General features: G+C 38.8%; 1 protein-coding gene across 1 annotated transcript; it reads right to left on the bottom strand.

The window, feature by feature from the left end:
- Positions 1 to 19,346: 19,346 nt before the first annotated feature.
- On the bottom strand, positions 19,347 to 21,316 carry LOC115975074 (berberine bridge enzyme-like 13). Its single transcript, XM_031095719.1, has one exon. It carries the CDS (start codon positions 21,244 to 21,246, stop codon positions 19,636 to 19,638), a length of 1,611 nt encoding a protein of 536 aa, XP_030951579.1. The 5' UTR covers positions 21,247 to 21,316; the 3' UTR covers positions 19,347 to 19,635.
- Positions 21,317 to 23,778: the final 2,462 nt, after the last annotated feature.

Below are 23,778 nucleotides of genomic sequence, written 5' to 3'. Positions count from 1 at the left end.
CCTTTCAAAATCTTAGACCCCCTTTTTCCCAATCAGCCTAGTTAGTTTAGCTCAAATAGCAATTGTCCAACCCAAAAACTTAACAAAAATAATAAAAATATTTACAATGATGATTGTATTTTAACAAAAAAAAACTATTATACCACCAAAGAACAAAAAAATCATGTGTTATAGGAGAAGCTAAAGTTATTTGCAACTACAGTAAACTAGTATAAATACTAGTTGACTGTATCCAAAAACTTAACAAAAATAATAAAAAAATTCACAATGGTGATTATATTTTAACAAAAAACACCATTTTACCACCAAAGAACCAAAAAATCATGTGTTATAGGAGAAGCTAAATCTAATTTTTTTGCAACTACAGTAAACTGATATAAATACTGGTTGACTGTAGCAAGTTATTAAAAATAAAATAAAATATTTTATTAAGATCACATCTCTTCCTTCAATTGAAAAACTCAAATTCTCTCTTTTTCTTTATTATTTTAATGAGTTGTTTATATTATTTTAAATAAAGTGATAAAAAAATAGAACATTTTATATTGGGTGTATTGTAAAGTGGGGTGGTAAAATAAATAAAGTAGTTTTTTGAGATGATAAAAACTAAAATTTTTAGCGCCACTACTGTGAATGCTCTAACTTCAAAAAAAAAAAAAAAAATCCTAATCAACCTAGTATTAAAAGAAAACATTATTTTGTTTTTGTTTTTGTTTTTGTTTGTAGATGATTGCATTTTAATGTATTTAGAAAAAACGATTTTGTGTATTTTATATTTTTAATACTATATGAATGCCTATTTGGAGTTTTTTTCCTTTTCTTTATACTCTGGCCCCTGCTAGCTTGAAATCCTGGGTTCGCCCCTGGCCGTAAATTTCCCTTTCCTCCTTAACTATTAATTCTCAAACATTTTTTTTTTTGAGAGTTTCAATCTATGGTGTCTGCTTATAATGATAACTCTTTATTATTAGACTAAGACATTAATTGGTTTTAGGTGTAGCTGGAGATTGAACTCCAAATCTTTTATACAACCATCAGAGACTTTACCAGTTTGGATAAATATCTCCTTCCAATCTATTATGTGGTGATTAATAAAACCATTAATATGGATTTTTTTTTTTTTTTTTAAAAAAAAAATCTCATGACGGTACATAAAGATAGTTTTTATCAATCGAATGTACTGAATTAGAGAAAATTTTCCTATTTTCCTCTAAGCCAATTAGAAGTAAACTCTTTTCTTCTTTGCTTATGAACTCTTCCTAAATCATTATGTCCAAGGCACTTAAAATGTTCAAGTAGTCAATGCACTTGTTTACCATTACGGCATATTGAATAACATTAGTCAATGCGATCAGTTCAAGTCCAGCCGTAATGATAGCCTTTTTGGTGTCTCATACTTGGGAATCAAATCCCACATCTTTCACCTTCCACTATTTCCCTATAATAATTAAAATTAAATAAAAATGGAGTGGTCTCAGTTGGTTCAATTGGTAAAACTCTATAGTTGTGGAATAAAGAATTCGGGTGTAAAGGAGCCTACACTAATGTTAACAATCATGGAGTGAATAGCATTCCATCGGTTCAAATCTTACTATATGGAAGAAAAGGAAAATTACAAATTTTCAACTTAAACTATCACCCCAATTATGTTTGTTAGGAACATATTTTATGTAATTGGCTAATCTTTTGACAAAATACACTTTACATGTAATTGGGTAGATCTAGGATGGGTTTAAAACTTCAAGAAACATGTTGTTCAAGTCAAGTGTTAAAACTATGAAGATCTGACCAAGAAACAAGTGAAGAAGAGCTGTTCATTAAAGCTCGACAGAAGTCTCGACAAAATCCTTTCTATCGAGATTTAATGTTGAAGCTCGACACAAGCTGTTTCTGTCAAGACTTACAAAATCAAAAATTTCAAATCTAATTTTTAGCCCATGCTTGTGTGTGTGTGTATATATATATATATAGGGTTTCTTTTCTCACAACCGTAGACATATATAAGGATTATTTTAAAGGCAGTCGCATATGTATAAAGTGCCCTAGTTCATTATTCTCTCTGAATAAGTTATTGCATCTTTACGCCAAGGGGTTTGTAACCAAAGAGCTTCCTGATCATCATCGTTGATAAACTGAAGAACTTTGCAGCCAACATCTTCTTCAAGTTGCTGGTGTTAGTCACGTACTTGGATCCGTGCATCATTGGTTAGTCATATACTGTGATTCGTGCATTGAACTGGAAGATTGCCACTACAATACAAGTCCAATTGGGTATTAGAGTAAGGGTTCAATTGTAGGTTGGTATTTCGGGATAGGCCAAAGGGTTCGGTAAGATTCCTTATACTTGTAACCGCTTGTGATTGATAATAGTAGATTCTTGGGAGTGGTGACTTAAAAATCACCCAGTGTGGTTTTTGCCTTGGAGGTTTTCCCCATTAGTAAACAAATTACCTGTGTCAAATTTAGTTTCCGCCACATTTAGATAATTTGGTGATTTGTTTGTGCTGCCACGCTATTGCATGAAATTTGATCTAATTAATTAACTTAATTAATTAATTAATTAATTAATTGTAAGGGGTCAATTCATTTTAACCCAAAAATGTTTAATGCCAAAATTACAAGAACATATGATCGAACCCTTGCCTCCACCCCTAATTTTAAAAATACCTTACACTCAATTCATTGCCTTTTGTTTAATTTTTAGGTCCAATGAAAAATGTAAGCACTTGCACCACACGTGACTTTTGGACTCACTAACTAAATTGGACTCTTACACTTAAACTTAATATATGAAATTATCCTTCCTCCATCTCTATTTGTTCCCAAGAAAATTTCATGAAATTTCAAAAAAAATTTAATGAAAAATAATTTATTAGAAAACCTAACATTTTATTAAAAAATTAAAATCTTACAGCTTCTTTTTAGCACACGGACACAATTTATCAAAAAAAAAAAAAAAGAAGAAGCTCACGGACACATAACTAATGAATGAATCTTAATAAATTGGCATTCAAAAACTATTATGTAGGGTGTACCCAAAAGTCTTGTAGAACCCTTTTTTTTTTTTTTTGGTAATCCAGAATTTGCATTAAAACTAAGAAAGGTTACAAAGTCTGGGGTATGCAACACCCCAAGAGTTAGCTATAAGCCGGTACAAGATAGAGGAAGGGGGATGGGGGTGAACAGTAAAATCTATGTCTAAAGAGACTTATTCCTTTGCCAAAATATCCGCACAGTGGTTTCCTTCGTGGTGGATATGATTAACTTGAATGTCCTCAAAATGCTGGAAGAGGGACCTGCAATCAACAATAATAGCACTGTAAGGATGTGTGGAGTCAGAAATCATATTTTCAGAGGAGAGAATTTTTGCAACGGTCATTGCATCCACTTTAACAACGAGATTTCTGATATTTAGGTTCTTTGCTATCATTAGTCCATCTCGGAGGCCCCATAGCTCTGCTGCCATATAGTGAGTATGCCCGATTTTTCTGGTGTAGCTGATCCATCAAAATTTAACTTAAAGAAGCCCAATGGCGGAGGTTTCCAACGAATGAGTTTGGAAACCTTCTGGGCGGTGTGAGATATGGAGGGGAGGCAGTAGAGAAGGTTCGTGGCTATGGATTTGATTTAGTTAATGATGGTGTGACATTCAAAACTGGCCGATTCCATGACTAGTTTATTTCTTGCTGACCATATGGACTAGACTGCAACTGGGAAGATGACGGTCCAGGGGATGTTGTTGAGGGTGGAGTGTTGGTAGGCGGTAGCCATCTTTTCTAGCCATGCATGGGTGGGGTTACAAATGAAATCAAAAGGAAGATTCTAGTGGGTGAGGTTGGTCCATATGGGTGAAATCTGGGAGCAGTCTCTAAGAATGTGGAGGGTAGATTCCACGCTTGCATGGCAGAGGGGGCAAAGATTATCTTGGAGAATATTTCTCTCATGGAGGAGGGCTTTGGTGGCGAAGTGATCGTGACTGGCTAGCCAAAGGAAGGATAGAATACGAGGTATGGTACAAACTTTCCAAAGCCATTTCCACGATGTAGTGGAGTGGGGAGAGGGAGTGTTAGGGAGCTCAAGGGAAATGTTGTAGGTTGAGCTTGTGTTAAAGAGGCCATTCGGCAAGTGATTCCATGTCGGGAGGTCATTTTGATTGGAAAAGAAAGGTCTGGGGGTGGCATAAATCGTGTTGATGATTTTTGTGGGCAAAAAAAACGAAACAACATCGAAGGACCAGTTTTTCTCCATGTCCTAGGTGTTGTAGATTTTTAGAGTGTGTTCATTTCTTTTGAAGGGCACATGGATGAGGATTCGAAGTGGACCGCTTCCCGTCCAATTGTCTTGCCAGAAGTTGGTAGTGTTTCCGTTGTGGATGAACCATCTTATGCCGATGTCACATATACTTTTAACCTTACAAAGGCTAGCCCAAGTGGGTGATTTACGTCTAGAAGCATTAGCTTTCTGAGGGTATTTGTTCTTCAGCATGAGTGCGTGGAGCTCATTTGGGTTGGTGCGAATGTGCCATAGGCGTTTGGCAAGGAGAGCTTTGTTCCTATGTAAACTTTTTTTAATGCCAAGGCCTTCTAACCATTTGGGCTTCGTGACAATCTGCCAACTCAAGAGGTGGATTTTTCTCTTTTGAGCGGTCTCTCCCCATAGAAAGGTGCATTGGATGACATGAATGGGAATGGCAATGGTGACGGCGTTGATAAGGGTAAGGCGTCCCGCTAGTGAGAGGGAACAGGCTTTCCAGCTGGAGAGCATAGAGTGAAGTTTGTCGACGATAAAGTTGAAAGCTCTAGTATTCCTTTTATCTATGATAATGGGAACACCAATATATTTTCCAAAGTCGGTGCAAGCTCTAATGCCAAGCTCATTTTCCACTGAATCAACGATGGATGACAAGGTGTGGGGGGAGAAATAAATTTTTGATTTGCAGTGGTTAATTTTTTCGACCGAGGCGGAGCAAAATTTGTCAAGGGTGTTTTTTATTGTAAGGTAGCTTCTTTTAGTGGCTTTAGTGAACAAGATGAGGTCGTTTGCGAAGAGGAGATGAGAAAAGGTTGGGTCGTCCCTAGTTGTTTTGATTCCCTTCCAATTTTTTTGATTCAACTTCATTGTGGATGAGACGGGCAAGGTACTCCATACAGAGGATAAAGATGTAAGGAGATAGGGGGTCACCTTGCCGTATTCCCCAGGAAGGTAGGAAGTAATTCAGTCTTTCCCCATTCACTAGTATCAAGAGGTTGGAAGTGGTAATGCAGGACATGATGAGCTCGATCTTGTCACTGGGGAAGTTGAAGAATTCAAGAATATGTTTGATGAAGCCTTATTCAGTCTATCAAAGGCCTTTTCCAAATCTATTTTTAGAGCCATGAGACCTTTTTTGCTATTGAAGATGGACATAGTAGGGATGACTTCTTTAGCTAGGATGATGTTGTCACTAGCTTTTCGACTAGGGATGAAGCTAGCCTAGAAAGGGTGGATGAGGTCATCAAGGTAAGGCTTGATTCTGAGAAAAATGATTTTTGTGATTGTCTTGTAAATGGTGTTGCAAAGGCCGATGGGTTGGAATTGTTGTATTATTTCTAGTTTGGCAACTTTTGGGATAAGACATATGAGGGTAGCATTCAGGTCTTTAGAGATTTTCTTTGATTTGAAGACGTTCTTGACATGGGTTGTGACTAATTGTCCCATAATGTTCCAGAACTTTTGGAAAAAGATAGGATGTAAACCGTCTAGCCCTTGGGCTTTCATAGGCTTGAAGGAGAAGATGGCTGCTCTTATTTCGCTATTTATGACCTCACCCGAGATAGCGTCAGAGATGTGAGTGGGAATGAAGGGAAAATTTTGTGGGGTTGGTCGAGAGAGGGGGACATAATGGGTTTTCGAGGAGTAAAGGTTAGTGAAGTGAGAAAGGATGATTTTTTTGATCTCGGTGGGGTCGTAAGACCAATTGCCAACATAGTTTTTCATATACCAGATTTTGTTGCAACATCTTTGGCAAATGGTAGATAAGTGGAAGAAGTTTGTGTTTCTGTCCCCGAGGAGGTTCCATTTGGTTCTAGATTTCAACGCCTAAAATTCTTCTTCCATACGAAGGATTCGTTGGTAGTGCTTCGCAAGTTTTCTTTCAAGAATTGAGAGAAAGTTGTTTTGCCCATAGCATTGGCCTTTTTGGATGCCGTTTAGATGTGCCAAAACCCTTTTTTTCTTGTGGAAAATATTGCCGAAAGTGTTACGATTCCACATCTTAACCCGTTGGGTGAAGGTTTGGATTTCCAGGGAGATATCATTAGGGAGGGCACGCCATAAGTCTTTAATGATGCCGAGGAAGGAGGTGTCGGTGAACCAGATGGTTTTGAGACGGAAGGGTCATTGGCCGTAATTGAAGGGGAGTGGGTTTGTGTTGACAAGAATCGGGTGGTGGTTAGAAGAAGTTCTAGGAAGGTGGAGGACATTTGTTTCTTCAAAGAGGAGTTTCCAGTGGGAGTTGGCAAGAAGTCTGTCGAAACGCTTCATAATAAGGCCTGTGTCTCTTTTGTTTGTCCAGGTAAAGCGGGGTCCATTGTAACTGAGGTCAATGAGGTTACATGAGTTAACGAAATTGTTGAAGATGGTCATGTGCCTTCGGCAAAAGGGTTGCTGCTGAGGCTTTCATGGTGTGTTAAGATCTCATTAAAGTCCCCAGCTAGCATCCAAGGGAGGTGGGAATGGGGTGTAAGAGATGAGAGTTCTTCCCAAAGTGTTAGGTGCTTGTTAAAGTCTGGACTAGCATAAATAGCAGAGAAAAGCCAAGAGGAGGAGGGGTTTACGGGACTTACCAGCACAAAGGCATTGATAGATTGCTCAATCATTGACAGGATGTCGAGGGAGATGTTATTGTCGTTCCAGAGAACCCATATGCCTCCCTGAAAGCCTGTTGCATCAGAATGGCAAACACTGTCAAATCCTAAGGAAGGGCTGACTGCCTTGGCACGATGACCTGATATGCGAGTCTCTATAATGACAGTAATGTCGAGTTGGTGAACGCGGTTTAGATTAGCGAAATTACGACAGAAGTTGTAGTTATCTGCACCTCTGTAATTCCCAAGGAGGATCTTCATTGGAAGGATATTAAAAGGATTGTTCATATGGACATCACCAGATCTCCATTCCATGGGTGGAGGAGTCAAAAGGCTTTGAGGTTGTGGGTTAAGGAGCATGCAATATGTCACGCCCCAAACCCGGTTACCCGGATTTGTGACCATGACCGGCATGCTAATATCAAGCCTAAACCTGATATTAGCAAGAACCAACTTAACTTTTACAAAACTTTTGCAAAAGCTTCTCTTTTTCATTTCAGAATAATTTTCTTGTTTCTTTACTTCTTGATATCATTTTTCACTTGATAGTCAGAGCATCTATACTGTACTCAAAATATAACATAATCCACCAATCATTTAATTCCACACTTTTACATAATGCATCTCTTGATACTTTAAGGTACACAACTTTCTTTAGATCCTAAAATACACAATACAACAAAACTAAACATCAAATTGCTAATTTAGGATCTATGCATATAAAACTAAAACCAGCTTCTTCCCAAAACTCGACTAAGGCTCCATCTGCTCCAAAATAAACCTGCTAACTGAAAGAGTGGAAGGGGTGAGCTACACAGCTCAGTAAAGGTAAGATATATAAGAATTCAATAAGGATGCATGTAAATCAGGTCATTTCGTTCTATGAATAATTGAACAGGAGAACATCTTTTCATGCATAGTATTTTATACTATTCATAATAGCTTATACGCTCTTCATAGAAAATAATTGTTCTCCTTTTCTTATTAGGTTAACATTACCAAACCTTTTGGATTAAATTTCTTTCATTTTCTACAAAGTCACCACATATATTCTCATTACAAAATAATCATTTTAACGTAAATCAATTATTTGATAACTTTGTATTAAACTAGAAACATCTTGACCCAATAAGAAAACCTTTCTTTATAAACCTCTTCTCATAGAATACTATAACTTTCATGATCAGAAAACTTAACGTTTCATAAAAACAGATATCTGATACTTTTAAACATAAACTTGTACTTTTATCAGAAACTTTACTTTTATAGCATAACAGAACTTCAGAAACTTTTATCTTTAATGAACAGCTTTTCTTTTCATTAGAAACTTCTTCTTGCCATGAGAGCTTTCACTTTTCACAATGCATTTAAACAAAATAATTCTCTCATGATTAATAACATAACATAGCTGTTCATAACATATTGGTTAGTCCATGTCTGATAAGCTGTACAGAGAAGGCCTCATCACATTTGGAAAACCTCATGTGCATGATATTGTCCCCTTTGAGAGGCCTGATGGCACATCTCCTCCAGGTTTTGTTCCTCCCCGCCGTCCGTACACATTGGGGAGAAGGCCTTAGTCAGATTAGAGTTACGGGCAACCCCATTTCCTCTACTTTAAATGGCCTAGAGTTACGGGCAGCCCCATTTCCTCTACTTTAAATGGCCAAACAGATAACATATTTCCATGGAAAGCCAATAATTAACCCCTACTAGCCGAGTTCAGATTACCAGAGGACATAACCCGAAAACATTTCATATTTTACATCATACTGAAATTTCTTCTTTTGCATAACATTTCATAATCATAGCACTTCCATTCTTTTCATTAAACATCATGTTCGTGAAATCAATAATAGCATCAATATGCTTAAATCATATACATAAGTTTTTCGAAAGCTCACGAACATATCTTTGTTAGAATAATGATTACATGCCATATCTCTAATCAAAAACATTTTAATGCATAATATACTTTAAAATAACCTCATGACTTACCAAACGCCCATATAACTTATCCCTTACCTGAAAGCAGAGGAACCGAGAGCCTAAAGTCGAAGGAGCTTAGACTTGGATACTGGTAACACCTAAACCATAAATCGAAACTTATTACTATCCATAATTTCCTTGTCATAGACTTCACAATCAACTCAAAGCCTATTTCTTAGAATTAAGGAAATCCTAATCCCACCTCAACGAGGTTCCCACAAACAAAGATACATTCATCAACAACAAGTACAAAATCCTAGAGAAACCAACATTCTTATATTGATCCCATATCTCTAAAAGAGCCAACTTTGCTTCAAAAGGTGCTTTAAGGTCAGGGCAATAATGCATGCATAAATATAAAATCTTTTGAGCATGATCATGTAACTATATACATTCATATGATAACATACAACACGTCGGGCAAAACAGCTTTATACATACAACCATCTCATGGTTTAGAACCCCTTCCTTTGAGTAATAAGCCTCAAAACAAGTTATAAAAAATTAATCTATGATCGAGACATACCAAAAGACAAGCATATTAAATTATAACTCAAAACATTCACCCTAACTTGATAATTAAATCCACAAAGTTAGACATGTCCCTTACTATTCACTGTTCTATTCCAGCAGCATAGGCTCCATTTGTAAAATACAAACGGGCTGCTCAAACACATCCAATTGTCATGAAATTTTACAGAACTACTCCCCTGTATGTTAATTATAAACCATAAAATTTTCGGAGTCAAAGAATAAACCAATAATTTATTAAAAATCACACAAGACAGTATACTCAAAACTGTCCTGACAGAAATTCATGCAACTTATAATTTAAACCATTATTTTTATGTTCATCCAAATGCTGTGAGACCAATTCAATAACAACCACAAGTGTCTTAGGTTTCATATGAATTATCCCTAGCATCCAAATTCACTATATACAATTTAATACATAATTTAACATGCATGAACACAGAATCTGTCACAGTGACAGCTTTGCAACGTTTTTCCCGTAAATTCACAAACAATTACCAAAGAATGGTATTTTCATATGGGGATTTTTATACACTCATAAGACATGTTATAAAACACTTACATACAGTCATTTAACCATTTAGGGCAAAATAAACACAACCAAAAATCCCAGCAGCAGCATCAAAAATACTCATCCTAAATTTTTCTTACTTCCTTAATCATATAAAATCATTAATTAGTAAAAACCCTAATCTACCTTCCACAAACCATCAACACAGCTCAAAGCTTCTTAAAATAGCATATATATATATATATATATATATATATAGACTTACATGAAAGGGTTTCCTTTTCCTAGTGGCTGGACCAGAAAATATGAGAGGTAGAGAACTTGGGAGAGTTGAAAGAAGCTTCCTTCTTGTTGCTGGACTTTCTGTCTGAGGCAGCCAGCAAAATGAGCTAAGGGGAAGACTTTTGGGTGGGCTTTTGTCTTTCTTTTGGTGTGTGAACCGGTGGACTTGAGAGGAAGACTCAAGGGAGCTTCCTAGCACTTTCCTTGGGAGAAAAGAGTGTAAAGTGGGTGAGAGAATTCTGATTTGTGTACCCGTGGAAGTGGAGAGCAAGAGAGTTTATGGGATATCTTAGAGCTTGAGAAAGTCAAAGAAAAGAAATAGGGAAAGAAGAATAAGAGATTAACCTCTTGGTGTAGTCAAGAAGTCAAGCAAAATATCTTGGGCAAAATATCTTGGGTGACATACGTATATTGCTAAGGAAAAGGGAGGATAACTCATCTTTTCAACTTTCTTGCATTCACACTTACTTTTCTACCAAAGTAATTTCTTGCATTCACACTCACACTTTTCTACAAAAATAATATCACTTTGCATATATATATATATATATATATATATCATAACTTAACCACTTAATATAGTTTTGCACATACTAAGTATATATTTATAATACAAATAGTCATTTCAATTATTTATAATCTTTACAATTCTCATTTAATGACATTATAAAATAATATGCTTATTAAATACTCTTCTATTATTTTTTGTAAGTAAGTGGCTTAAAAATAATAATTAACCACTTAAACACATAGTTTAATTATAAAAATTGGGTCAGGGTGTTACACAATATATTGCACAGTGCATTCGAGTGTTCATGAGGAGGTCTATTGAAAGTCTGAAGCAAAGGACCTGTTGACTAACTGAGATCACTGTAGCCATCTCTTCCCTTCCCAAGAATAGGAGGATGATTGGGGAGTTCTCTAAAGAAAGGAAGGCTGTTAAAATTTCTTGGGCTAGGGCACTGTTCCTTGCGAAAACTTGGTTTAGGGGGGTTGTGTGGGTTAGGGGAAGGAGGGCTTCTTATGGACCTCAGTGAGGTATTGTCCACCTGGTTGGGGATGGAGGGAGGAGGGATATTTATGGTGAGACAAATGCTAAGTCTGGGGAGAGAGGGATGATCACCCTTCCAATTGGGGTGTTCAGAGGAAAGGTGTGGATCTGGGTTTGCACGATGCGGCCCATCTCCTCCTCTATGTGGGACTAGAACTGGTTCAGGCATGTCTGTATCCATTGAAGAAGGTTGTTTCCAATCAGTCTCAGGCGACAGTGGGATAGCAGTGCCTAGTGGTTTTAGGTGCTTGGGTCGAAAGGGTTTTATGGTAGAGGCTGAGTTAGGTCCATCGAAAGTTTTTGAGAGGGGAGTGACAGAGGTTTTGGGTGGGTGAGAAGGTTTGTTTAGGTTAAAGGGTGGTGGTGCAAGGGAAACATCTGTTTTTGATAAAGGGCAAGGCGTGCTTTCCATATCTATGAAAGGGGGGTGTCAGAGTTCATCGAGGAGCTGATATCTGTGCTTTGGGGGATGCTTACAGTGACTGTAAGGGTTAGAAGGAAGAGTGGTGGGAGAGGAAGGTACAGGTTCCTTGGGTGTGGATATGTCTCAGGTGGTGAAAGGGAAATAGAGGTTTTGACAAGGTTTTTTTGAGGAATAGTTTTTCGAAAAGGGGGGGGGGGGGGGGCGTAGGTAGCTTTTTGTTTTTTCTACATGGGGATTTTGCATGACAGGGGGTGGAGGGGTTTCTTAAGGATGTGGTCCCGAGTTGTTGCTGTTGTCAGCATGGGAGTGATTGGCGAGGTCAGAGGGGACAAAAGAATGATTTTTTGGGATGTGAGTACGAGTGTAGTAACATTCCCTTAGGAAGTACGAGAACAGCGAGGGGTGGCGTGTCGGGTTGGGTTAGTGGGTTTTGCAAACTAATGGTCAGGGGGTGAGGTGTGTAGGGTTGGGGATGGTGGGGCCAATGGTCGAATAATTGTCGGGCAGCTGTAAGCTTTGTGGCTGACACAACCACATTTGAAGCATAGAGTGGAGATTCCCTCATATTGGACAGGTTAAAGAAGAGAGTCAATGCGCACTTTAGATGTCACGACCCAAATCCATGGAAAATGAATTTAGATGCATGACTAACCTACTAAACTTATACAAATCCATAAACATAATTAATCCAAAATAAATCAATACTCCAAAGAAAATTGTACTCTTAAAAAAACCTCTTACAAAAATCTAAACTCCACAAATGGGAAAAATAATCTCCACCATAACAAAAACATGAATCACAAAATAAAGGTAACTAAATTCTATAAGTCTTCAATTCATACTGAAGTCGCCTACAACTTCCATGCTCTACCTTGCACCTTAAAAAGCGACCCAACGGTTCTATATTCCTAACTATACTTTAATCTGAAAAATAGTAATTGATGGGGGGACCCACACATCTAGTAAGTAATTATACAGAATATACAACGGAATAGAGTCAAGCAAAGCACGAGTATTTTGATTTTTCACAAACTCATTCAATGATGTCAAAAATAATTATTCTAAAACATATAATGAATCACTTAATACATATGTAATCGCATCTTAAAATCATTTGAAATCACATACACATAATTGATCAAAGCACAGTGTCACATATACATATCACATATTCTCACATACAATCCTGTGAGCGGATACCAACATCTAACCCCTGCTGGTGAGGGATCAACACATACTCTCACATACAATCCTGTGAGCGGATTTACACATATATCTGATATATCTGATCAAATCCAAAAACACTTATTTTGAGTCACATAACACAAAGCAAAATTTACACAAAATATAATTGTGGGGCCCAATAATTTAAGGATCAAGCCCAATTGCTCCTGGAAAATCCGAAGGCCCAATCCGAGGAGAGCTGTGGCCCAAGCTCTACAGTACAGAGCACAAAACAATTTTGGAAGGCAACCGAGGACAGTTTGGTCCTCGGCAGATCCTGAATCCCACCGAAATGAAGGGATAAAACTGGTACAGGGACGAATTTGTAAGGAGATCCAAAATATCTTGGGAAAGTTATCCTTACTACCCTTCCGGATAAGACCCAACACGTGACAGAGCCGTACTCTGCAGCCTTATCAACCATACCCAACAATTCTGGGATTAGACTGATGGGACAAATATCAGTCTTGTAAAGATTGACCCTACACGTGGACGAAGGACAATGAACACAGACGAGTATAAAAGAAGAAAGTAAATAAATCTAGAGGGGATCCCATCCCACCAGAAAAAAAGAGAGAGGACAGGGGGGAGAACATCTCAACAACACCGGACTTCACTGAAGAAAGTCCGTCGTTGGATAACCGGGGTAAGACCTCAATGGTCCTCGGATCAACTCCGAGGAGTCCCATCCCATAGGATGCGACGTCTTAGGGCTTAAATGTTCAGGCCCAACTCCTTTTTCTACCTGAATTCCTATAAAACCAGGATCGGCATCGCCCCGTGACCAGCGGCTAGCTTTTCAAGTCCACTCTCTACAAATTATATTGTGAGGGATCTTCCGTGCGCGAGCCCAACATCCTTATTGGGCCGCCAGAGAATTGTGTCCTTACAATTGGCGCCGTCTGTGGGAAAGCTTGCGCGTTGGCGCAGGTGGCGGTGGAGTCAGCTCTCTAGCAAGCAGAAATTTCCGGGATTTCCCCCGTCTCCGGCGGCATATAGTTGTTGCTCCGACGTAAGCCTCTACTAGGGGCTACGCCTCGCAGTGCTAAGGGCGCGGGCGTCTCTAGGGGCTTCCGGCCTCAGGCCAACTATCCCCGCCTTGGTGAAGGGGCTGGTGGTTGAAAAATAAAACAAATAAAAGAAATCTTATAAGTTTTGGACAGAACCAAGGCCTTGCATGGTCCTCGGACTCAAGCCTATGGGGAAACCAAGTACATAAAAGAAATCTTACAAGTTTTGGACAGAACCAAGGCCTTGCATGGTCCACGGACTCAAGCCTATGGGGAAACCAAGTACATAAAAGAAATCGAGATCATAAGTTTTGGACAGAACCAAGGCCTTAAGTCCTGGACTCAAGCCTATGGGGAAACCAAGTACATAAAAAAAATCTTAAATTTTGGAACAGAACAAGGCTTGCATGGTCACGGACTCAGCCTATGGGGACCAGTACATAAAAAGATTTACAGTTTTGGACAGACAAGGCCTTGCATGGTCTCGAACCTAAGCTATGGGGAACAAATACATAAAAGAAATTACAAGTTTTGGACAGAACAAGGCTTGCATGGTCCAGTCAGGACTAAGCCTTATGGGGAAACATACATAAAAGAAATCTTACAGTTTGGACGAACCAAGGCCCTTGCATGGTCTCGGACTCAAGCCTATGGGGAAACCAAGTACATTAAAAGAAATCTTACAAGTTTTGGACAGAACCAAGGCCTTGCATGGTCCTCGGACTCAAGCCTATGGGGAAACCAAGTACATAAAAGAAATCTTATAAGTTTTGGACAGAACCAAGGCCTTGCATGGTCCTCGGACTCAAGCCTATGGGGAAACCAAGTACATAAAAGAAAATCTTACAAGTTTTGGACAGAACCAAGGCCTTGCATGGTCCTCGGACTCAAGCCTATGGGGAAACCAAGTACATAAAAGAAATCTTACAAGTTTTGGACAGAACCAAGGCCTTGCATGGTCCTCGGACTCAAGCCTATGGGGAAACCAAGTACATAAAAGAAATCTTACAAGTTTTGGACAGAACCAAGGCCTTGCATGGTCCTCGGACTCAAGCCTATGGGGAAACCAAGTACACAAAATAAAAACTGTTACTAGAGCATTAAAATCCATCCGAAGAGGACTTCTCGTTAACAGTTGGGTCAGTCTTTAATTGCACGGGTTCCCCGGTCTACCCGCAGATCCCCAGTGCCAAAGGGGCTAATACGATACGGCACAGTATGTTGTCCCAAGGGCACGATCCAAGTCCATCGCTGCTCGGCTGCTCTCTCGGATATTCGTCTAGCGTGCATCACGCAGCGCTCAGCAGCTATCTCGGTTAGTTCCATAAATTCAATCTATTGAGGATTATCATTGTTATACTTGATAATATTTGCGAGTTTAAACTAATAAGGGTTTGTATTAAAGTGTTCTTCCGTCCAGAATATTGTTAAAGGCATGTTTAGACTTAATATTCAGACCCAAAGTGGTTGTTGCAAAAAAAATAACATATGCATAAAGAAATAAACACATCTTTTATTAAGACAAAAGAACAGTACAGTGTACAATAAAAGCTGAAACCAGCTTACATTAGAGTTAACTGCGTAAGCAAAAGAAAAGCACAAAAGAGTAAAGATGATGCCGAGGAGATATCTCAGAGGAGAGGTTGGCTACTGTTCCAAGATGTCGTCTAAGGAAACTATTCCTCGACGCTTCTACATGCCCATAACTCAGGCAGCCAAAGAACCTGACCTCAGGCTAACACCATCTACAGCAAAGATGCAGGGAGCCGGCAGTTGGGAAGCCCCCGCAGAAGTTTGCCTGCTACAAGGCAGACGGCGCTGATGGCGGAAATTCCTTCTTCGGGCATGCCAAAAATCTGGCATGACCAGAACCTGCTTCGGATTTTGACTAAAAGAAGGAGAAACATCCTTTCCCCTCTCTCGAATTGAGATATTCTCTTGAGTCTACGCCTCCTTGGCCTGTACCTCACTATCTGGAGTCTCAGGAAGACACAGCGCTTTTGTGGCGGAGAGAGCTCCTTTGCCCCAATCCTCGCCTCAAACATGATGTACTAAGAGAGGAGACTGAAGAATTCGTGTGAAAGTAAAGCAACCTTCTCTCCTATTTATTTAAAAGATGAGGTGACGGCATTTAATTCACGCAGCGTCCCAAGGAACGCTACAGACAAAAGGTCCCCGGCTCGATTTCCAATGCCGTCTGCAACCCTGAGATTAAAGGAGCCTCGTGAAGGCGCACCTCGAATACTGGGACGCCAAAAAGTACCGCGTGACCAAAGACTACGGAAATGCCTCTAAATCTGTGGGCCTAATAAATTCGCGGCCCAGGCCCGTTCTGCATGGAAGCCCATGGACTATGGCCCACACCAAGGAATAACCGTTACCGAGGACAACTTCCTGCTCGGCAACATATGAGACACCTGAGGAAAGACAGGTGCAAAGAGAAAAAGGGAGGGCATAAAGTTTTGGACAGAACCAAGGCCTTGTATGGTCCTCGGACTCAAGCCTATGGGGAAACCAAGTACAAAAAATTATTATTATTAAAGTTTTGGACAGAACCAAGGCCTTGTATGGTCCTCGGACTCAAGCCTATGGGGAAACCAAGTTCAAAAGTTATTATTATTAAAGTTTTGGACAGAACCAAGGCCTTGTATGGTCCTCGGACTCAAGCCTATGGGGAAACCAAGTACAAAAAATTATTATTATTAAAGTTTTGGACAGAACCAAGGCCTTGTATGGTCCTCGGACTCAAGCCTATGGGGAAACCAAGTACAAAAGCTATTATTATTAAAGTTTTGGACAGAACCAAGGCCTTGTATGGTCCTCGGACTCAAGCCTATGGGGAAACCAAGTACAAAAAATTATTATTATTAAAGTTTTGGACAGAACCAAGGCCTTGTATGGTCCTCGGACTCAAGCCTATGGGGAAACCAAGTACAAAAAATTATTATTATTAAAGTTTTGGACAGAACCAAGGCCTTGTATGGTCCTCGGACTCAAGCCTATGGGGAAACCAAGTACAAAAATTATTATTATTACAAGTTTTGGACAGAACCAAGGCCTTGTATGGTCCTCGGACTCAAGCCTATGGGGAAACCAAGTACAAAAAATTATTATTATTACAAGTTTTGGACATAACCAAGGCCTTGCGTGGTCCTCGGACCCAAGCCAAGGTGGTAAGTACTACTTTTTATTGGTCTGCCTTATTGTGCCAAGCACTTCTATTAAGATTTATGGCAACTCTTTTTATTATTAAGTATTTTGGTCTTAGTCGTCATTGATTTAGATGCGGTATTATTGAGCCGAGCAGCACTTGCAAATTTATAAAAACAAAGAGACAGAACATGCAAAGTGAAATAGAAACAACTTTTATTAATATGAAAAATTATTACAATGTACAAAAAGAGGCTTCAACAAGCCTATACAAAAGAGGGGCTGCCGAAGCAGTACTAACATCCACAGTACGGATAAGCAAACGATCAAGCGCCTTTTGAACTTGTCTTCAAAGTCTCTCCAATCTCTGCCTCAGTGTTGCTCATACTAAAAGAAGAACTCACTTCAAAAAAAAAAAAAGAACGAAGAAGAAGGAAATAGTAAGGAAGAAATCAATGAAGAAGATGGAGGACATGAGTAAGAGAAGGAGGAGAAGAAGAGTGGGAGAAATGAAAAGACAAAGAGAGGAGCAAAAGAGGGAGAAGGACAGCACCAAGGCGGAACTGGTGCTGGGAAGACTATAAGAGGAAGACGGAGGAGGGCACCAGTGAGCAAGGAGAAGGAGAAGCAGAAGCACTTCGCCCCTGCCTCAACCCTGACTCCTAACACACCGGTGCCATGTTAGGTACGCTCGTGAGGAGCCGAGTGGTGCTGATATTGGGTGTTCTCGACTCAGTCACGCCAAGAGTTCGACATGACGAGCCCCTGCTTCGGATTTTGGCTGAAAGAGAGGCGGGACAGATCTTAAGTCTGCGCCACCCTTGCCCCGATCGAGCCATTTCAAGCTTTATCGGAACATGGTGTTTTGAGGAGGGGCATGTTTTCTTCATCGTTCGTTATGGTAGGCGTGTACTGATATGGCGTATAAACAAACGGGCTAAGCAAGCGCTAAGGAAGGCTACGGGTTTCAAATCTCAGAGGGAAGGAGAGGAGTCTGCACGAAAGTGATGGCCTCCTGCTCGCCTTCTTATAGGAAGGGCAGAACGAAGGGTATTAAATGCATTCAAGTTTCCCAAAGGAATCTGAAGAAAAAAGAGGCGTCCGTTCCGTTTCCCCACCTTATCAGATGAGCCGCCGGACATAAATGAGCCTCGTAAAGGGGATTCATTAAGGGCGCGTCTGGGACAGCCAAGCGGCAGGAGTGGATCACGAGCAGATTAAACGGAATCCCTAGAAAACCGGCTAAATCTCCTGGACAGGTGGAAAACCGCTCACATAAATGCGGAGTGGAACTAAACAAGCCATATTAAGGGCCCGGGTTTGCCAAAACCCTCCCTTCCAACCCGGAAGTCGGATGGAAGGGTTTTGAGGGGCTATTGTGGGGCCCAATAATTTAAGGACCAAGCCCAATTGCTCCTGGAAAATCCGAAGGCCCAATCCGAGGAGAGCTGTGGCCCAAGCTCTACAGTACAGAGCACAAAACAATTTTGGAAGGCAGCCGAGGACAGTTTGGTCCTCGGCAGATCCTGAATCCCACCGAAATGAAGGGATAAAACTGGTACAGGGACGAATTTGTAAGGAGATCCAAAATATCTTGGGAAAGTTATCCTTACTACCCTTCCGGATAAGACCCAACACGTGACAGAGCCGTACTCTGCAGCCTTATCAACCATACCCAACAATTCTGGGATTAGACTGATGGGACAAATATCAGTCTTGTAAAGATTGACCCTACACGTGGACGAAGGACAATGAACACAGACGAGTATAAAAGAAGAAAGTAAATAAATCTAGAGGGGATCCCATCCCACCACAAGAAAAGAAAGATGACAGGGGGGAGAACATCTTAACAACACCGGACTTCACTGAAGAAGTTCGTCGTTGGATAACCGGGGTAAGACCTCAATGGTCCTCGGATCAACTCCGAGGAGTCCTATCCCATAGGGTGCGACGTCTTAGGGCTTAAATGTTCAGGCCCAACTCCTTTTTCTACCTGAATTCCTATAAAGCCAGGATCGGCATCGCCCCGTGACCAGCGGCTAGCTTTTCAAGCCCACTCTCTACAAATTATATTGTGAGAGATCTTCCGTGCGCGAGCCCAACATCCTTATTGGGCCGCCAGAGAATTGTGTCCTTACATCAGGTTTTAGACTTTTAGTTTGAAACCTTCTTAAAATTATAAAACATTTATACTATAATTGACTCAAATCTTTAATAAATGGTAATCTTTTTTTTTGATACACATTTTTTTGGTAAGCCTTTTTGATACACATTTATTACCATATATTATTTTTTAATAAATGGTAATCACTTGATACAAGGAAGATCACTTTTATAACAGAGAGTAATATCACTTTATGGAAAAGAGAAAGCATTACATCGATTTTCTACAACACCTTTTTTTTTTTTTTTTTTTTTTTTTTTTTTTTTTTTGGAGAGTCGGAGACACCGATTTTCTATAACACTTGACTCTGCATAAACATAACATTCGTTTATTACATAACATAACATTCGTTTATTACAATTTTGACTAACCGACACTAGCTATAGTAACAGAGACAAAGTGAAGTTGTCCAACCAATCCGAGCATTTACTATCTGTATCATTCACACCCATTACTTTGAAGAAACTGGAAGAACTGGGATGCTCTGTTCGTGCCTGAAGAAGTTGTCTGGGTCAACCTTGCTCTTCACTTTTACCAATCTGTCGAAGTTGTCCTTGAAATACCTGTTCCCCCAAGAACTTGCTTGTACAAAGTTTGTGTGGTTGTTTATCCCCAAATCAAGATCTCTATAATTCACATAAGCTTCCCTTGGAAACGATGAAACATAAGGAGTCATGTAGTTGTAAAGCTTCCTAATCCAGTCAAAATGCTTTGCTTGAATTTGATCACCTGGTTCTTCCCACAAAGTTACGTACTGGATTTTGAACAAAGTTCCATTTCTGTGAGGAAATGGGATTTCTGACTCTGGAATCTTGCTCATCATTCCCCCATATGGATTAAAGATCATCAAAGGACTGTCTTCTTGAAATAACCTTTGCCAGAGTCCCTCAAGTCCTGTCTCTGGAATTGGTTCTCTGACAAAGTCTGATTTGGCTTTGAAATAGTTCTTGAATGTGGATTTTCCTTGGAGCAAAACTTCTGGGGGCGTACCACTTGGGAACTGAGCAATATAAAGCACTGATTTAATCCAGCTTGTTTCAAGACAATCCTTTTTGGTTAAACCCAACTCTGGGAAACTTCCTTTCATAACTTGGAGTAATCTATCAGCACCACCAAGAAATAAAGCATTGTAAGAAGTTGTGATTGTTTTCTCACCTTTAGCACCAGCTTTGGGTGCAGGTGAGATGATGACTCTGATAAAGAGGTCTTCATCAAGCTTATCAGCAACTTGTTGCCATTTATAGAGGAGCTTTGTTCCACCTTGTTCTAAGGTCCTAGTAACTGTGAAAACTGTCACAGTTTCTGGGACAGGAACTAGCTTTATCTTCCACCAAAGAATGACTCCAAAGCTTGCTCCTCCACCACCTCTAATTGCCCAAAAATGATCTTCTCCCATGGCTTCTCTGTCAAGAATATTGCCATTTGCGTCAACAATTCGAGCATCAATAACATTGTCAGCACCAAGGCCGTATTTTCTCATCATGGTACCATATGCACCTCCAGTTATGTGCCCACCAATGCCTAAGCTGGTACAAAGACCAGCTGGGAAGCCATGGACTTTGCTTTTCTCATAAATTCTGTAGTAAACTTCGCCATTAGTAGCACCGGCCTGAACCCATGCACTATTGTCTGCTATATCAACATCAACGGATCTAAGCTTGGCCAAGTCAACTATTATGAAAGGTGATATAAGTTCTGATACATAGGAGAGACCCTCATAGTCATGGCCTCCACTACGTACTCTGAGATGAATTCCAAGCTTTTTGGAACAAATTACAGCTGCTTGGACATGTGCTTCATGCATAGGCAAGAAAATGAACTCAGGCTTTGGCGCTGATGGCACTAAGTACCTAAGGTTTTGTGCAGAGGAGTTGAGGACAGTAGTGAAGGAAGAGTTGTTTGGGGTGAAAAAGGCTGTGGCTATTGGAACAGAAAACTCGGAATTGTCATCGAGACATTGGATGAAATTTTCTTGAACTGAAGCTGAAGCTGCCAATGAAGCAGCTGACAGCACAAGGAACAAAAACATTGAACACATTGAAGAAGATTTTGGAGACACCATTGTTTTTGTTTTTCTTCTTCTTTTGATTAATTGTTTTTTTGTGTCCCCTAAGTATAATGTTAACTGAACATAGCACTCTTATTTATGGGCTTTGGTTTGGTCTCTTATCGTGACCCCAACGTATACTTGACCTAATGCAAACGTCAAGGGTTGATTGGGATCAACATTTACGTCATGAACCTCAAAAGGGTCTTCCGCGTAATTAGGTGATTGTGGAAATAGACTTTTTAATTTGTTGCAGCATGAGTCCCATGATCCAAGATATTTAGAGATTTAATTTATTTTTTCCTAGCTTGTAGAAAAAAAGGCCTCAGAATTGTCTAGGCTCTAGAACCACTTTCGGCAATTCAAACCAAATTTTGCTAGTTCACAGATTAGTTCTTCCCTGTGTTCAGATTTAGGGTCAGTTGAAGGAAAGGAAAAGTGGGAGAATAGAAAATGGTGGGAGGATAAAAAATATTTTATTTTCTCTACTTTTTGTTTGGTTGAGAGTGGAAAAGTGAAAGGATGGAAAAAATGAGTTTGAATAAATTTACTCATATATCCTTGTTAAAAAATGATGCCCAGTTAAAACAAAAAAGTGACAAATAACCACCAAAAAAGAGCAATCACCCAAATTTATTAAAAAAAAAAAAACACATCCTTAAAAAAAAAAACACATCCTTAAAAAAAAAAAAAAAAAAAAAAAAAAACTATCACACCCATGCCCTAGAAAATCAAAAGAAAAAAAAGGGGGAAGAGGCAATTTACTACCCAAAAAAAAAAAAAAAAAAAAAAAGGAACGCCCAGGCCTAAAAGAAAAGAAAAAAAAAAAAAAAAAAGGCAACGTTACTTATTGCCCAAGGAGAAAAAAAATAAAATAAAAGGCATGTGAACATGTGCATTTTTGTCTATCAAGAAAAAATTCATCCCCATTCAATTTTCTCTTTATTTTGGAGAGAAAACATTTTGGTGGGTCTGGAGAGAAAACACCTAGGCCTTACCATTTATTTTCCTTTCTCCTCACCCAGTCAAACATACTCTAAAAAAGTTTTCCTTTCTTATTTTTTTTTCAAAGTTTTTCATCCATCCTATTTCACCTCCAAATAAACACACCCTTAGTATAATTATTATATAAAGAATAAAATTTAATGCAAGATTCATATAACTTATAACCTGAATTTTTGTTCAATACAAACGCTTTATGCATTTAATAAGCACAGTTTGTGTTGTGATTTGAAGTCCTAACTAAGGTTCCTTTATCAATGTCACATGTGATTGTAATGTCATGACAATTTTTCGATGGCCTGTATTGAGTTCATTGGTTATGATAAAGATTCAATTTTCCTAAACCAGGAGCAAACGCCATCACTAGAATTTTCAAATTTATGTTCTATTGCAATCATATGAGATACACAGATTTTCAAATTTACGTTCTGTAGCAATCAAATGAGAGAGAGAGAGAGAGCAGCTGATTGTGATTGTGCATTTAACCATTAACTAAAGGCATAGCAATCACATGACATGACATAACTTGTTTTTTTTCTTAATAAACGGACAAACCAGCTTAAACCAAATCAATAGTTTAATTATTTGATGTCTACATATATAATCACGGGCTTGAAAAAAAAAATTAATATTATTAGGCTGAATGGGAGAATTTATAAACCACAATAAAACAGTTACAATTTCAACTCACAGACCAAAAAGAAACTCACAGTAAAACAACATAATTGCAATAATTTCAAGGCAAAAAAAAGAAAAAACACTCATGAGGAAGAGTACGTTGTAGCCTTTGTAAGACCACCCTTACAGGCAACCACAATCTATACAAAAGTAACAAAAGCCATTTAAGAAATGCTTTACAGAATCTTCAAGCTAAAACTCCAAGTGTTGCGTATAAGTTTATAAACCCTGTTTGAAATAGAGCTTTCATATCAACAAGCTAAGAACTTGTCGGTTTGGTTTAGCTTGCTTCTACTTCTTCTTTTTTATTTTTCCCTATAATTTTCTAAAACCTCATTTCAATTATACTTCTGCTCAGCATATTTTTCAAGCAAAAGCAAATCAGATGACAATAAGTTGTTTCATTAAAAACTTATAATATCAAATTTAAATGTTTAAGGCTTAAGTTAAGCCCCCTAATTCGGAAAAATTAAAATTAAAATTAAAATTTCATTACATTGAGTTTTTGATAGGATATAATTTCTTTTTAAAATAAGTGTATGCACACTGATTTGAGATATTGCATGTATCCAAATAGACTAATGGTGATGATTTTCAAGTCAAGTTTTCGTAATTTGGATAATTAAAAAGATATGAATGATAGAGATATCAACATTTTTATCTCGTAACAAGCAATATATTGAGTAATAAATAAAAATTGTGGAGTATAAATTCTTTGTCTCATTACAAGCAAAATAGGAGAAGAATTTCTTACACGTGTTCCATAAAGTGGGCATCTCATAAATAGGTGGGTTCCATTTCTGTTATTGATAATTTTTTATTATGAATAACAAGGATTATGAAAATTTTGTTAAAAAATGGCATAAC

The sequence above is a fragment of the Quercus lobata genome, chromosome 2 (assembly GCF_001633185.2).
Source record: "Quercus lobata isolate SW786 chromosome 2, ValleyOak3.0 Primary Assembly, whole genome shotgun sequence".
NCBI lineage: Eukaryota > Viridiplantae > Streptophyta > Magnoliopsida > Fagales > Fagaceae > Quercus > Quercus lobata.
This window is presented reverse-complemented; position numbering and strand designations above follow the sequence as displayed.